At 40.7% G+C, this 17,703-nt stretch overlaps 1 protein-coding gene across 3 annotated transcripts in view; it reads right to left on the bottom strand.

Annotated features, from left to right (window-relative positions):
- The window catches only part of Cpne4 (copine 4), a 477,370-nt gene that overhangs the window by 338,334 nt on the left and 121,333 nt on the right, over positions 1-17,703 (bottom strand). For all 3 annotated transcript variants that reach the window (XM_036193242.1, XM_036193244.1, XM_036193243.1), the window contains exon 2: positions 14,444-14,624. In XM_036193242.1, coding sequence (XP_036049135.1) covers positions 14,444-14,624 — 181 coding nt within the window. The remainder of the gene's footprint in view (positions 1-14,443; positions 14,625-17,703) is intronic.

Raw genomic sequence — 17,703 nt, 5'->3', positions numbered from 1 at the left:
TTTTCTATTTTCCCTAGAAAAAAATCTGAGACTGTGTTGTTCCCTGCTGTATATATCCCTAGCCCTGAGAAAAGTATCTGGGACATGACAGGAACTCAATAAATGTTTGCCAAATTAAACAAACAAACAAGAAGAATTATTTACCCATGTATAGTTAGTGGACTTGCAGTTGAATTATGGCTCACCCAAAGGATGAATTGTTTCATGCCATTGAGTTGTTGTATTGAATACTTATTTGAGTAGTAAAAATGTAATTTTAAGAACTCCCAACACAGTATTCTGCTTTGATTGTGATTCCATAGCCATGTATCTACTGATCCAGTAAGGAATCAGGACTTGGCATCAGGAGCCCCAGCAGAAGAGGGCTCCTAGAGTGACTGGGGTTCTGAATCTGACGTCAGAGGACTGAGAGAGCAGGCTGCACTACCCTGACTCCACGTTCTCAGAGAAATCATCACAGTATCTCAGGTTCTCGGTTTTCTTATCCATGGATGAGTAACTGAAATGACAGTACTGGCCTTGATGGGTCAGACTGGTGAGGAAAAAAAAAAAAAAAAAAAACGAAATAAATGTGAAAGTGCTACCCAGGAACTGGTTTTATTCATTTTTTTTTAATACCCAGTAGTGGTACTATATATGTACATGTTCTTAAAAGCAGGAGAGAGACCATATTTCCTTCCTCTCATACTCCCTAAAGCTATTCATTGCCTAAGTTGAATATTCAGGGTAGAAAGTGTTTCCTTTCACAGACTCTATACTGCCTCATTCAAGATTCCAAGAGAGCTCTCTAAACAGGAATTGAGATCTTAAGTATGACCACATTCCTCATACCCACACACTTCAAAGCAATCGTGTATCGTATGATAATAAGATGAAATCTTCATTTAACCGGTGCAACCAGGTACAGTCCAGGGCTTTATTCTATGGAAAAAGTTCACATTTCTCATGAAAGAGGGGGTCCATATCCTTATCCTGCGACTGTCATGAAGTGCTTTACCTATTAGTGCTAGACTGTGGTGTGGGTGAAGGCACCTTTAGATAATTTGAGGCACTGGCCATCAAATTATGCCTAGCCCTTCAGGTCCTTCCTGCTACAGTTCTAGACACTGTGGAACAGGCATGAACCACCCTGCTGTGCCCTGTATGACTTCCCCCTGGAGAAGCAAAGAGTCCATTCAGGCTGCTTCAATTCTGGGTCCTTGCTACACAGTGGTAGGAACTGGAGGAAACTGGTGGAGGAAACCTTCAGGAGATAAAAGCTAAAGTAACTCCTTATACTACAGCCTCCTTGCTCAGAAATTGTTTTGAAAAAGCTAATGCTGAGCGAAGTGGGGGAAAGGGTGTCCGGTCCTCCTTTGATACCCAGTTCTAAGCTGTGATCTTTCACAAAGAACTTGCCTATGTACTCAAGAGAATAAGATTTGGGACTAAGTCCTGAGATGAGAGAGAGCTCTCAGAAAAAAAATCAAGTATTTGAAAATAGGATCCAAGATAGGGAGTTGAAGATTTCCAAGCTTCAGTCAAGATAAAATATTTAATTAGCCTATAAACTGACCCCCAAGAACATCTGGAGCTTCCAGAAGGCAAGAAATTTTCTTGTCATTTGTAAGTCTGCCAGACAGTGGAGGCCCATGTTGGCAAAGAAGCAGAAATGGGAAAGGAGGTTATCAGCATGGCCTCTCTGAGATCCCAAGCTTGCCGATTAGAGAACACAGAGCAACAGAATGAACTCTCTCCATGCCTATTCATCTCCTTCAGAATGCAGAAAGTGGAGGGGATAAGGAGAGTCAGATATTTCCCCACCAGGCAGCTGAAACACATCAATCAGTTGGTTATACAGACATGTGGTGAAAATTTACAGAACTGTTCAATCTTCTTACAGAAAGGTCTCTTACTTCATAGAGACAATAGGACCAAGAATTCTTGGGCTGGGCAGCAGACTAAAACCTTGCCTCTGGTACTAAACACATCTAGATGTGAGCATTACAAGATGAGTATTTGGATAGATAGATAGATAGATAGATAGATAGATAGATACAGACAAACCACACACACACACACACACACACACACACACACACACACACACACCCATACACTCATACATACGGAGTTCAAACTGATCTGTGATATCAGTTTTCATGTGGTATCAGTCTTCATTAATTATCTCCATTAAACAGAATAGTATCCAATATTTATCAAGTGCTCACTGTGTACCAAGTACTATTAAGCAATTCTCAAACATTGTAACTTTCCTCCTCACAGTAACCTTACTGTTTCTGTCATTGTGTGGATGATTAAAAAAAATGCAGGTTCAGGGAAACTGGTGAATTTGTATAAGCTCGTGTGGAAAATGGAATCAATCTGATTCCAGACTCTGTATCTTTGGCCACTTCATTATCTTGCCAGCCCAGTCTTCACAGCTACTTAAAGAAATGTCATATAAGAAGCTCAGGGATGATGGGGATCTTTCCAAGACCACACAGTGAATCTGTGGTGGACTTCTGCTTCATTTCATACTACCCTCAGATTAAGCAAGGCTTCTAGTATTCTCTGAATTGTCCAGAAAGATAATTCAGATTAAGCTGAAGTCTGGTGGCCCATTCCATAAATAGTTGAATTGTGAGGTAGACCAGCTCCAAGTTTAAGTTTCTTTTTCTGGTATTCTTTCTGGAGTTCTCAAATGCTATGTTAGAAATGGAACCATATCTCTTCCCTTTAAACCAAAGTCTTATATAAAACTCCACTATGCTTAATAGTTTAATATATTTTAGCAATATAATTTAGATTCCTGACATTTATCTGCAATGTCCTAATGGGCACACAATCTGAGAGACAGTGGCTTCAAATGTGGTGGAAATGTAAGCATCTGTGTCAGTGAGCTGATCTTTGATAGGGAGCCAACCATATGCAGTGGGGAAATAATAGCCCTGTCAGCAAATGGTGTTGAGAAAACTGGACATCTACAGCAGGAGAATGAAATGGGATCCTTATCTCACACCACAAAAAAAAAAAAAAAAAATCAACTCATTTTACTCATCAAGATCTCTAACTGGCGATGGGAGGGGTAAAATGGAGGGTAGGAAGTGGGAGATGAGAACATAAGGGAATGGGATGGTCAAGCTGGAACAGGGATGAAGTGAGAGAGCAATGAAAGAGATACCATGATAGAGGGAAATATCATGGCGATAGGGAGAAACTGGTGTAAGGGAACTCCCCAGGAATCTAACCCCAGCTTAGACAACAAGAAATAGTGGAGAGGGTGCCTGAACTGGCTTACCCCAGTAATCAGATCAGTGCATACTCTGTCATCATAGAGCTTTCATCCAGGAATTGATGGAAGCGGATGCAGAGATCCACAGCCAAACACCAGACCAAGATCCAGGAGTCCAGTTGAAGAGAGAAGAGGGATTCTATGAGCAAGGGGCATCAAGATCATGATGGGTAAACATACAGAGACAACCAAACCAAACTAGTGGGAACTCATGAACTTTAGACCAATAGCTGTGGAGCCTCTATGGGACAGGACTAGGCCCTTTGTATAAGTGAGACAGTTGTATAGCTTGATCTGCTTAAGGGGCCTCCTGGCAGTAGGATCAGGGTCCATCCCTGGTACACGAGCTAGCTTTTTGGAGCCCATTACCTATGGTGGGACACCTTGCACAGCCTTGATGGGGGGGTGTCTTAGACCTGCCTCTACTGAATGTATCAAGCTCAGCTGACTCCCCATGGGAGGCCATACCTTGTTGGAGGAGGGATTTGGGAGGAGGAGTGGAAGGATGGGAGGAGGGAAAAGAGAGGGATCTGTATGATGATGTTTTATTTGTGCTGAAATGTGATTTTATTTGTATGTTAATAAAGTTGCCTGGGAATCAGAGCTAAGAGCAAGCCATTAAGCAGAAGTCTGGTAGTGGTAGCACATGCCCTTAATCTGATCACATGGCAGGCAGAATCTCTGTGTGTTCAAGGACACAGCCAGCATGGTGACACATGCCTTTAATCTCAGTACCAATCACAGAGACCTGGAGGTCTGTATAGACAGGCAGTGTCGAGGAAGTCATGTAGTTGGGATTACAGCCAATGAGAAGGCAGAACAGAAAGGCAATAAAAATATAGGACACAGGAAGATGGTCCCTCTCTCAGGGGAAGGGTGGCAGCAAGTGGTAAGACAAGGTGCTGTTAGCTCTTAGCTACTGCTCGATCTCTGGGCTTTTAACTCTTTATTTGGTTCTGTGTTTCTTATTTAATAAGACCATTTAGAATTACATCTGCAGATCTGTGATTAGCATGTAAAATGAATAAAAAATTCCTTAATAAAAATATATAATAAAGAATCAACTCCTAATGAATAGACATCAAACTCTAAGTTTCTAGAAGAAATTTAGGAGGAAACATTTTTGATATTTGCCTGGGCAAGGATTTGTTTTGACTTTGACACCAGTCACATAAACAACCAAAACAAAATGAGATGAGTGATATTGTATCAAACTAAAATGTTTATATACAACAGAGAAAATAGTTGGAAGAGTGCAAAGGCAACTGATAGAATGGGAGAAAACATTTGGATGCCACTTACCTGGCACAGAACTGATTTCCAAGGTATATTAGAGATTCCTAAACTAACTTAGTGACTAAACAAAATAATAACAACAGAAAACAAATAACCTGATTTTAAAAATAAATAATGTACGTGAAATTAAAGTTCTTAGAAGCTGACATAAAAATGGGCAATGGACATGTGAGAAGGTATTCAATATCAATAATCACAAGGGAATACAAATCAACCCGAGAGTGAGCTATCACATCACACCTGGAAGGGTGACTATCATTATTGTTTTAAAGACATCAAGGTGCTGATAAAGGTGAGGAAATTTGGAGTCTTTGTATGCTACTGTTAGGGACAGAAAATGCAACAGTCACTGAAGAAAGGATATGGAGTGTATACCCTAAAAACAGAACTACCAGATGATCCAGGAAACACACTTTTGGCTAACTTTCCCAAGGATCTAGAAGGATCTACATTCCTGTGTTTAGTCCAGCCTATTCAAGATGCATGGCATGGGAACATCTATCTATCCTTTCACAGACAAATGAATATAAAGTATAGCATAAATATACAATAAAACAACACTCAGCTTTAAAAGGGAAGTCATTGTTACCATATGAAGCTTAGACAACATGGACCTGGGCAGCACCAGGCTAAGTGAAGTAAGTCAGTAACAGAACAAACCCTGTATGATTCCTCTTACATGAGGGTCTAATGTAGTCAAAGGTACAGAAAAGAACAATAGTATGCTTATTGCCAGGGGACACAGTGAAGATATAGTGAATTTTTGTTTAAGTTACATAGGTAGCAGCTCTATAAAGTAAATTAAGTTTTAGAGGTGAACACTAGCACATACTGCCTGAAGTTAGTTACAGTGTTTATAAAATATTGTTAAGAAAATGAATCTCACATTAAGTGTCTTCACCATTGTGAACAACAAACAAAACCTAAGCACCACATGGGAGCATAAGGAGGTGATGGATGCATTTATTAGCTAGATTACGGGGATATTAGCATGTGTGCCTAAACTTATCAAAGTATATACATTGATTATATGCAGTTTTATATAATAATTAGACCTTAAATAAAGTTGAGAATGAAAATTAAGTATGATTTAACATTGTATATATTAAAATATATCTTAGGAAATAGTCTATATGTTAGTTGGGATAATGTTATCATGAGTACACATGTTTGTCCAAACTCATCCAGGAAAACATTGCAAAAGGATGTTTTTTTATATGTAAATTGTCTCATTAAAGTTCATTTTAAACAATTATGTCTCAAAACTACTCTTTTGGGATCTGTTACGATAGCTCTGTTCACAAAATGGTCATGGCTCATAATCATTCTAAGCATGAAAGAGCCATGTTCCACAGAGTTCATTTTTCCGCACACTATCCTAGAAGAGATTGCTGAAAGTGTTCATCACCCACATCTCCTGCACACACATGAACTCATATGCCCCTCTGTGTTGCTAATGGGGAAGCTACAACATATGGAGACCAAAAGCTGCATCTGGATAGGTTGGAGGAAGGAAGGAAGAAAGAAAATGGGAAATGGTGGAGCTAAAGAAGGATAGAAAGACAGGAAACATGACATGGATGTGGGAAGGGGGATGAGCCCTTCCCCAGGGGATTGATTGAGGCCTGTCACCATCTGAGAATCAGAAATTCCAGCACAACTAACACAGTCTGTGAAAGCTGCCAAGACAGACAGTATTCCCCTCATATATAGATATTTTATATTAAAATATCTTTAAACTAGGCTTAGGGATTAATGTATATGAACTTATCCCTCTCACAGACAGTCTCTGGGATTCTCACAAATAAGACTATTAGCATTGCTTACAATGATGACATCCTACCTTCCTGCATCTCTGTGCCCTAGAGTTTGACCTTTTCCACTGTAGTCCTTTAAGGACCCATCAAAACCTGCCTGTGCTCTCATTTAGATTTCTTGACTAACCTTTGATGGTAATAAATTCAAAAGCCACTGAAATGGTATACATGGCTACTATAAAGACAATGAAGCATCACTCTTCTTTGAGAAGCTCACACTCATTCACTTGGGTGTGTCTTACTTCTCTCTCAGCATTCTTTTCTCTTAAACCTTGTGTGTATACCTTTTAATAAACACCCAACTGTGTGTAACAATGGCGCATCCTGAAATTCTTTTCTGTGGTGAAGCCAAAGAGCCAGGGCTTGCTTCACTAGACATCTCTGAGGAAGAACACCCCAGGCTGTGTCAGAGGTCAGTGTATAGATCTGTCTGCATCCCTGCTTCATCTGAAAGAGCAGTAGAATACTGATCAATTTTTATTATCACCCAGCTGTGCCCACTACACATGCAGGAATAAGAAAAATCTAAATCAACAATTTTTTAAGCTCTTTCTCAAAGTTTGTCTGAGCCTCCTGTCTTCTGTATCAAAGACAGTGAGTGCTTCTGGACAATTATACATTTAGGGACTTTCATCATGCTTTCCTCATTGTGCTCAGTACACATTGTGCTTAATTTTAATATCTATGATGCCTTTTCACAGGGCTTTTATGAGAAGCAAATTAAATAATGTAAGCAGAGATTGTGAATATAAAGGGCTATATGCATGTAATATCATCACTAATAATAACCTTATATCAGAGTTCATTGATGATGTATTAAATATAACAATGTTAATTATTACTAACTGTTACTCCTGGCTAATGTCAAAGCCCAGTATTCACTAAAACATATTTTCATATGGAACTGATCCAAGAGTAATTAGTCCTAAGTTGCATATCCTCTGAGCCCAATAATCATATCTTAAAATTAAGTATAAAAGTGGGATTAGCACTGATTGAAGCAACATCTTCAAAGTCTGCAATGAAATTTGGGTTTCCCCCTGATGACAAGTTCTTGCCATTCATAGGATCTGGGCCCAGAGCCACACAATCATCAGCTTGGCCCTGCTCCATGGAAAACATCCAACACTGCCTAAGAGGGAGCTGATGTTCCAGTGAACAGAGGCAAAGCTTTTGGGTCATGAGTGTCTACATCTCAGTTCTCTGGGAAGCTTTTCTTTATCACACCTGGTTCAAATGTATAGTTCCAGAAATAAATGAATGCATCAGCATTCACAAGAGACAAGAAGGAATTATTCTCACACCTCATCAGAAGCTGAGAAACCCTACATTCTCATTAACCATATACTTTCATCTTGTGGCTAGAGAGTACATGAGAGATTCTAATAAATGGGTATGAACCAAAATGAAAGGAGTGAAATGTGGTCTGAAACTTGCTGTTTGGAAAGTACATCCAAGTTGCAAGTTTTCTATTCTTTCAGCAAAGTCATGTCAGTAAAGTACATGGGCACTATAAAAGACTTATTGCAAGTAGTTAGATCTGCTATAGCAATAACCTGAGTTGTTAACACACTATCGTGGGATCCTTTCTCTGTTGGAATTCCATTTTAAAATAAAGTGGGGTCTGGAGAGATGGCTCTGTGGTTAAGAGCTCTGGCTGCTCTTCCAGAGTATCCATGTTTGACCTCCAGTACCCACATGGCAGCTCACAACTACCCATAACTCCAGGTCTAGAAGGGATCCTATTCCCTCTTTTGGCCTCTTTGGCCACCACATATATATGTGGTTCATGGATAATACATGCTGACAAACACTCATATATATAAATTAAGGAAAAACTCCGCAGTAATCAGAAGCAGTAAACAACAAACGTCAAATTTTAATTTCATCGCTCATGCCCCCACTTCAGAACACTCTCCTCCCCACCAGGAATGCTCATAATCTCAATGTCACAGTTACAATGAATTTAAACATTTGTTAAAATTAAGTAATTCCAAAGTTAACTCTTAGTTATGCTACCCACAGTCTATGTGCTCAGTTGTCGCTCACTGGCCAGAGCAGCTCTACAACATGTCAATCTTTGCAGAGAATTCTGCCAGACATGCCATCGGGCAAGTCCAACCTGTAGCCTACAGGTCAAATGTGTTCCCAGATAGCGACGGATGCAGCCTCACATGTTTGTAGACCACAGCATCATGTTGAAATGTCAAAAGGTTCAATACTCATGAGAAAGCCCCTCTTCTGCCAAACTCTAATGCTCTCCCTGAAAGGTAAGCCTACTTTGTTTTTCTGGGTCTTTGCCCCAAAGCTCCTCAACAATCTCTTCACTATCTAGCATCTCAGATTTCCCATGATGAAGATACTGAGAAACTTAAGCAGTATTAAACTTTGGATAGAAGCCCTTCCTCCAGTTCTGTGGTTCTGTACATAGGAATCTCTCTAGCAACCAAGGTCCTCTCTAGGACACGGCTACACAAAAGTCTACAATTCAATATATCTCCCAACTAAGTACAGCTCAGGCTGGCTGGCCTTCACTAAATGTGTCACTCCTCTCTTCTAGCATAGATGTGAGGATATAAAAGTCACTTTTGGAACTTGCATCAGAAAGTAGGTGGTGTCACTAAATAAATGCTCACCACTTGGTAACTGTATATGATTCTCCATGTGGGTGGTAGGAAGGTCTATGTGTCGTCTACTTGCCTCTTTGGTCTAAAATACTTTTTATGTTCTCTTCTTGCAAACTTTGCTGCAGACTTCTGACAAAGTTTGTCCAATAGAAGGCATTGGTGGGAGATGGGAAGGCAACAAAAAGGGAAATGACCAGCTATAGCTTCTCCAGCTCTACATGCTTCACCACTGTCTCTCTGGCTTCCAGCAGGTAGGCCCTTCCCCCAACCCCACCTCCATGGATTCAGCTTCTCCTAGGCGATGTACCTGCTGGGTCTTTAATATTTAACTCTTCCTTTCATCCCTCTTGTCCAGTGGTAGGCTGGCACACTTTTTATTAACTGGGTCTCTGTTTTGTTGATGCAATGAATACACACTAGCCCAAACATTTTCTGAGTATTTGACAACTGGATCTCAGCCAACTTTACAAGTTTGTCCTAAAATACCACTTTTTCAGCCCTAAGCAAAGCACCAGTTTTTCTGGTTCTCATCTTAGAGTTACTTTTCATCCTTTACTTAGTTTCAGCTCTTTCACAATAGCCATTCAAAATTAATTCTTTCTGACAGCTGCTTGACATAGGATCTGTTTTCCTAGTCATCTCAATGGGAGGGAACTCATGCCTGGTACTATAAACCCAGACAACTATCTGTGGTCAGAGAGGTCATAGACCCTAGAGAAGCACCTCCTACTGCCACTTCCTTAAATTAATGTGATTTGTGACTATATTTTATTTTTCCTTATAGGTACAGATAAGTGTAGCTCTCGTCCCTCATCAAAGAAGCCTCTTTTTTGCAACAAATGGAGACTGTTACAGAAATCCACAACTGGTAAAAATGCAGAGAATAAATGACTGGAGAGTGCCAACGCTAACTGATACTTCTACAACATGACCCATGCACCTGTGCCTCAAGGGAAATAATGGAAGAGGGCATAGAAAGAATGTAAGAGCCAGGGGAACAAGATGCCTCCTGCTGGATAGTGTCCCCTAGGCATGACAGGTAAAATGTACTCATAAAATCTCAACAGTATGGTTGTCTGAACTAGACCAGCATAATAACAACACCAATTGACATGTTAACATAGAGAGGGAAAATTCCACAAGCTCCTACCCCTAGATGAAGAGATACAAGTGGTCAATGGCTGCTGAGAAAGGATGAATCAGTTTCTGCCAGGGACAGGCTTGGTCACAGGTTGTCTGATCCCAAGTGACTAGCTCTGGACACATGTATATGGACTCGGTAGGTTTTACACACACACACACACACACACACACACACACACACACACACACGCACACATGCACGCGCACACACGCGTGCACACACACATACATATATGTATATGCAACAATAGTAAAGAGGAGACTATGACTTGGGGAGGGAGGGGGAAGACACAGGAGGGGTAGGAATGATATAAATGCAGTGCCCATGTGTGAAGTTCTCAAAAACTAAAACAAAATAAACCATCCTATCCTCCATCCCACCAGTTCTAATTTGACAGCATCTCTTCTAGGAACCCATCCAAAAATAAGTGAAAAATTTTGTGCACAAAGATGTTCAGCCTGGCATTACTTAAAGGAAAGCTTTTTAAAAGGCATTTTCAAAGTTAGAAAATAGGACGGCAGTTTAAGTAAATCGATTTGATAGGATATTATGCAATTTGAAAATTACATTTATCAAAATTGTAGTGATGTGGAAAAGGCATATACTTCTAGGCAATAACATCAGAAAAGAACATTTTACATGCCTAAGAATCATGTCAAAATAGAGCCTGTGAGATGGCCCAGAGAGTAAAGGCACCTGTCACCAAGCTGGACAACTTGATTTCTATAATAAGAATCCACAGAGTACAAGGTGAGAATGAACTTCAGCAAATTGTCCTCTGACTCTCACACATGTGCTATGGAACACATATGCTTCATCCTCAACACATACTAAGTAAACAAATATTTAAAATGAAAATTTTAAAAAAGTTTTAAAAATATGTGTGTCTGAAGAGAAAAAAGAAAGAAAAGCAATATGCACAATAGTTGACAATACTTAGATAGCATAAAAGGTGCTTTAGAAAACAATTTATTCTCTGCTCATTTTCAAAAAGTGACTTTCCCCTACTGTACTCATTCCATTTAATTTTATGTAGTAGAGACGTTTTAAAGGCTCACCATCAAGGTCTATAAGATCTTGCTTTGGGAGAAAATATGCCATGATTCATAAAACCCCAGTGAAGGAAGATTTTGCATTGATAATGTAAGACTTAATTTAAGATTCCAATCTGCCTGTCATCATTTCTCCATGCATGCTTCCCCTCACCTGCATCCCATCTGCTCATGAATAGCTATCAAAACTCCCTGTCAAAGAAGTGGTTGCTATCATAGGCTTACATGAGTAAATATGTTGCCTCTCCAATCTTACGATATCCCTTCCTATCATGTCTTCTGGAGACACTCCTACCTATTCATAAACAGAGAAGAGAGGAGAGAAGACTGCAGGGATGAACCTAAGAGATTGTAAATGGGTTGATTTAGGATTGGCTAAGAGACACTGTACTGAGCAGATATTCCTGCAAGGATTAACTGAGGGAGAAAGTCCCTCCTGCAGGATCTACAGCATCATTTCAAAGAAGCCCAAGAGATCCAAGGGGCAAGGGGGCTTTTACTCAGCTGCTGACCTTGCTCCCAAGGGTACTGTGTGTATCTTTGTTTTATTGCTGTGGCTGTCATCTTCCACTGACACTGGAACCCAGATTCTTCGGCTTTCCAGTAAGGGCTAAAGGCCAATGACTCTCCAAGATCAGGCTTTCAGTGCCAGATGGGGACTGCCAAACAGCTATTGGGTTCTCAGCCTTTCTCCAATGTGAAGACAGCCATTGTTGAATGAATCAGATCACACATATCATGTAAGCCAATCTAAAAATCTCTTTTTAATACATATTTATTCTGTTGGTTTGTGTTCCTCTAGAGAATCCTGACTCATACAGCATGTTTTTGCTCACAGGCAAAATTTACACCTGAACACACACACACACACACACACACACACACACACACACACTCAGAGCTATTTGGGGGGAGGAAAGGAACCATAAGAATTGAAGAAGAGGGACTGAAGAGGATCTGTGGGACACTAATAAGGGCATCCTATAGTGATATATATTGTGCTGGTTTGAATATGAACAGAACCCATAGGCTCATATATTTGAATGCTTGGTCATTAGGGAGCAGTGCTACTTGATGGTGATTAGGAGGTGTGACCTTGTTAGAGAAAATGTGTCACTGGGGGTGGACTTTGGGGTTTCAAATGCTCAAGCCAGACCCAGTATCTCTCTTTTCCTGCTGCCTGCCAATGAGGGTGTAGAACTCTCAGCTATCTGTCTAGCACCATGTCTCCCTGCATGTCGACATGTTTCCTGCTATGATGATAATAGGCTAAACCTCCAAATGCAAGCAAGCCCTCACTTAAATGGTTTCCATTATGAGTCATGGCATCGCTTGACAGCAATAGAACACTGACTAAGGTGCATATATATGAAAATGCCATAATTACACCCCTATTTTGATCATTAACTGAAAAAATAAAATAGTGACAAAAATGCTTATTTAAAATAGGTGTTTAGATGCAATATTTTGATTTATAAATAAGCAATACTAGCAAAAATATCTGTATACCTCAACCTGCAGTATTTCTAAATAAATTACCAAAGACTACAGCAGCTCCTTCAGTAAATTTAAAGTAGCAATGGGAACTTAGGTTGTGGAGTTGCCTGGGTTTAAATATTGTCTTTTGCATATACAAGCAGAACAATATTGAATAAAGCCATATTCTTTCAGTCCACCTTATTTGTTTATAGAACATGGAATTACTATATCATGTCACTTATAGCCTTTGATAAGTCACTGATAAAATGCAAGTCACATTATTTTTAAGTTTCACTCAAAACCACAAATAGCATATGATGCACCCCTGTATGGCAGTCATCTCTGCTCTTCCCCAAGTAACATCGGGTCTACATGAACATTTATCAGCATACCTTCTAGCCAAGCCAGTCCAGGAGATGCGGAGAATCCCACCTCTTTCCCTACAGCTGTTCTTCCTTGGGTCCCTGATAGGCTAAAAGTCTAATGGCCAAACAAACAAACAAAAAGATCAAATCCTTCCCCAGATAAATGAAACAAAATACCAAGTCATCTCTTGACAAATGGGAAATCGCCACTCTTGAAGACTCATCTATAGCAATACCATTCCATTGACACCGTTACCCAGTGAGCCATTGGACTCCGGAGGTCTTCATGGCTCACTTCCTTCCAGTACCACTTAACAAACATGATAGCCTACAGTTCCTTCCTTCTTCCTCCCATATCCACCACCACAGTGAATTTCTTCACTGCCAAATCCTCGTAGGATTTACACACACACACACACACACACACACACACACACACACACACACACACACAGGCTTCTCTTTCTCTAGTCTCGAACCAACTCAGATTAAGGTTGTATATCCAACATAGCACCCCAATGTCATGGACTTGGAATGATTCCTCTGGGTCTTGAGGCTGGATTCTGCCACTCTAAGATACCTGGTTCTAAGATCCACAGCACCCCTTAAAATTTGTGCCATCCCTCACAGACCTGTGATGCAACCAACCCAGGTCAGTCAGCTCCTCTCCTGCCATTCTGTTCACAGCTTTTCCAGAGGACTGGCCTCTAGTCTTACTTAGCTCATTATGACAAATATCCCTGGACCCCAGCCCAGCTCCCAGGTCCAGAGCTTGCCCTCAGACTGTGGGCCGGGGTCCAGAGATTTATAGGACTGGTTTGCTCATGTCAGTGATACTTGACTCCTCCCTCAATCTAGGAAAATTTATACCCTGTACTGACTCTGTCTGAGTAGTCACTTCTCTCTCAACTTCCCAAATGTGCTCCCCCAGAACAAGGAGCCTCCCTCCTATCCTAGGAGCATGGTTACTAATATTCATGGTTACATAATAACTAATGGATTCTGCCTTGTCTCTGTGGAGCCAGTTTTTTGCGACATCCATCTTATTGCCCAGCCCAGCCTGTGTCCTGGGTGCAGGCATGTTTCTGACCTGTTAACACATTGTTGATAATTGGGTATAGGACAGAGTGTGTTATGGTTATCTCTCAGTAATTATCATAAACATCTTGAAATTCTCAGGCTCACAAATTGTCAAAATATCACAGTTGCAAAACAGCCATATTAAAACATTGTGAGATAAACAGAAACATGACTCTATTTAAAATTTTCTGGAACTTTCTCTTTTTGGAATAAACCATCTCAAGATAGGACATGTTTTTGTTTTGTTTTGTTTTTAAATTGAACAGATAATCCAGCCAGGCTTCTGTCTGTCTCTGTGGGCAAGCCTACCTCAAACCACTGCCCATGGGACTGCATCTTGAGGATGACGCAGGGGTCCGGCTTGGACAGAGCATCTCTGTCAGAAATGCCTTTGCATGCCACACGCAGCTCGACTTTTGTCAGGCAGGGGCTGTTAAAGATTCCCAGCGTGTTGGCAGCTGACTCATAAATGTTGCTCATCTTCTTCATTCTGTGTTAGGGAAATAAAAAGAAAAAAAATGACATGCCTGTCACTGCAATTTTTCAAGGGGGGAAGCCCTCCCCTTCCCTCAACAGATCGCCGTTTGGTGAAACTGTTCAGCACACAGATTCAAACATTGAAAGTCTTCATTATCTCACTTTCCAACTGGCTAGCAGCTTCAGTGAAGCAGGTAACCAACAGCCCTTCCCACCACTACCAAAATAAAGCTTCCTAAACAGATGTGGGCACACTGGGCTAAGATCACCATTTTCCTGTATGATTTTCACAGTAAAAATTTTAATTCATGAAATGAAATTAACAAATTAGTGAAACAGAGTGCAAAGCACAATCCAGATTTATAGTAACTATAAGCTTTATGTGGATTATTGTTTTACTGATCTGTTGACTCATCAATTTTATCACATCTCATTTATTATTTTTAATTATTATTATGTGTTATGTGTGTCTGTGAGTACAGGTTCATGTTCACTGTGCAGCATGTGTAGAGGTCAGAGGACAACTTCATGATGTCGGTTCTCTCCTTCTACCTATACAGATTCCAGGAATAGAATTCAGACTAGCATACCTGCACCCCAAGCACCTTTGTCCACCAAGCCATCTTGCTAGCCCCTCAATTCTTTGTAATTTCCTAAACTCCAACGCTCCTCTTATGTAATGGAACAGACAAGTCTATTGTCTTGTTTCTGAAGGGAAAATCCAAGTTTCTTACCTCTGAATTCTGGCTCGCTTTCCCAAGATGCCTTTGGCAAGGCAGCACCTATGGAAACCTCAGCATGGGCTTTTCTATCTCAATATCTGAGTCCACTCTCCCCTGCCCTTCTAGACTCCCACTTGCCACATTAGGACTCAAAATTAAAGAGTGAAAATGAGACAGATAAAATAAAATAATAAAACAACCACAGACCTCTGATTCTGAACTCCTGAGAACATCAGATATGGGTCTGCACAACAGGTTCCAGCCCAGTTCAACTTGATGTCTTTCACAGTAAAACTACGCACTGCTCAGGCAGAGGCTACCAATGCATTGCTCAGGCAGGAGCTACCCACACCTCCCTCTACTGCAAAGGGCAAGCCTATGAAGATGCTGAAAAATGCTCTTGGGATTAGAATCCTCCCAGCCTGCTCTATGCTTCTAGATTCAGCAGGGAAATGAGCAATGGCCTCCCAATCTTCATGTGGAGTTGGTGTCTTACAGAGATATCTCCCCTATAAAGTTAGGGCATTGCCTCCCTGTCTCCTTCCCTTCCACCACAAGCATTTAGTTTCTCCCAATTGTTATCTTCATAGTAGTTCAAATGAACACACCACACCACCTTTCACAAGTGATGGCTGTGTCTTGGCCTTAAACACACCTTTGTGCACACACAGACAACACTTGTACTAAGAGACACGGGCACACAAATACACATCAGAAAAGTTTTAGTGAGACGTAATCATGTACACATACTCACATTCTTACTTATTATCTGTGGCTGAACTGAGTAGCCAAAACAGAGATTACAGGGCCAACAAAGCCTGAAAGATTTACTATGTAGTCTGCAAATATGTGCCAACCCCTCTCTAAAATGTCAGGCTAAGGTGCATTTGTGATTGAGGAGAATACCATCCTATTTTTTCAAAAGTGTTGGAAAATTAGTTGAAGAATGAAAGCAACTCTGCCGTCTACCAGCTGAATATTAATAGAGTTTGGGGTATTTGTTTTTTACATATTAGAAAGTTTAAGCTCAGAGAGGATTGGCAGCGTGCCGGGGTCACATAATAATCCTAATGGCAGAGCTGAGCTTCATTGCTGGCTTTCTTGCTCAGACCACAACATGCAAAATCTTCAGTGTGGAAACGTCCAAATCTACCAAGGCACAATGGACATGACCAACATCCTCAACTTGTGACAGCCTCCACAGCCATACTTCCTTTCTACTTCCAAATAATTGTTATTCAAATATAGGAAACAAACAGGTTGCAAATCCATAGATTACAGTCTCTGTATTGTGTAACTTGTGATCGATGTAAGAGACAAAGCATGCCTGAAGTGAAGTCCCTGCCAAAGCAAAGAAAGGAGAGACTCAGCCAGGATAAATGTGGAGACACAGGCTAGACAGTGTGCTGTGGACTTTGCCAGCTTTCAATAGGTCAGTGTCATCCTGAACTCTGGATTTTCATGGGTTCCTTGGAATCTACAGCATTCTTCTGCCATCTTGGTAGCCTCTCCTCTCTCTGGGAACAATGCCCACTTTCCCTTCATAGGCTCACACCATCCTTATCCAGAGGTGCAGCCTCCATAAAGAATAAGCAAACTTTTCCTAGAGAGTGGAGCATTTTCTCTAATGCTAGTCTTTTATTTAAGATTTATTTATGTTTGTTTTATGGGTATGAGGCTTTTGCCTGCATGCATGTAACTCTGTGTGTGCCTGGTGCTCATGGAGACCAAAAGAAGCTCTAGGTCTCCTGGAACTAGAGTTATGGACAGTTGTGAACAGCTGTGTAGGTGCTAGGAACAAAACTCAGATCCTCTGAAAGAGCAGCAAATGCTCTTAAACCCCAGGTCATCCTTCTAACTCCTCTAAGACCAGTCTTTATGGTGGTGTATAATGCAAGAGTCTCTATCAAAGAGAAAAGTAGTTCTAGATTTACCTTATTAAATCCTAGCTCTTTCACTCACATATTAAGAAGGCAAAGAACCAAAAGTAGCCTTCAGCTGACAGCCAACAAGAAACTGAGTCCCATAGGCTCAAGGATATGAATTTTGCCAACAACCACATGAGCATGAAATCATATCAATTCCAAATCAAATTTCAGATGGGATATGAGCCCTGACTGATACCCAGGTTACAGTCTCACAAGACTCTAAAAGAGTGACTATAACTCACTTGTGATCATAGCCTAGGCCACAGACAGTAAGGGCAATAACTGCTAGAATATGGACCTTTAAGTCTGATTTTATAGTCTGAATCAGGCCATGCCACCTTGCAAACTTTCTCTGGGAGAGAGTTAAAAAGCATTCTGTGCTATGACTTGACAGCTTTAATAAATGATACTTGACTCCTTCATGCTCCCTATCACACATGCT

The sequence above is a fragment of the Onychomys torridus genome, chromosome 7, assembly GCF_903995425.1.
Source record: "Onychomys torridus chromosome 7, mOncTor1.1, whole genome shotgun sequence".
NCBI classification, from domain to species: Eukaryota; Metazoa; Chordata; class Mammalia; order Rodentia; family Cricetidae; genus Onychomys; species Onychomys torridus.
This window is presented reverse-complemented; position numbering and strand designations above follow the sequence as displayed.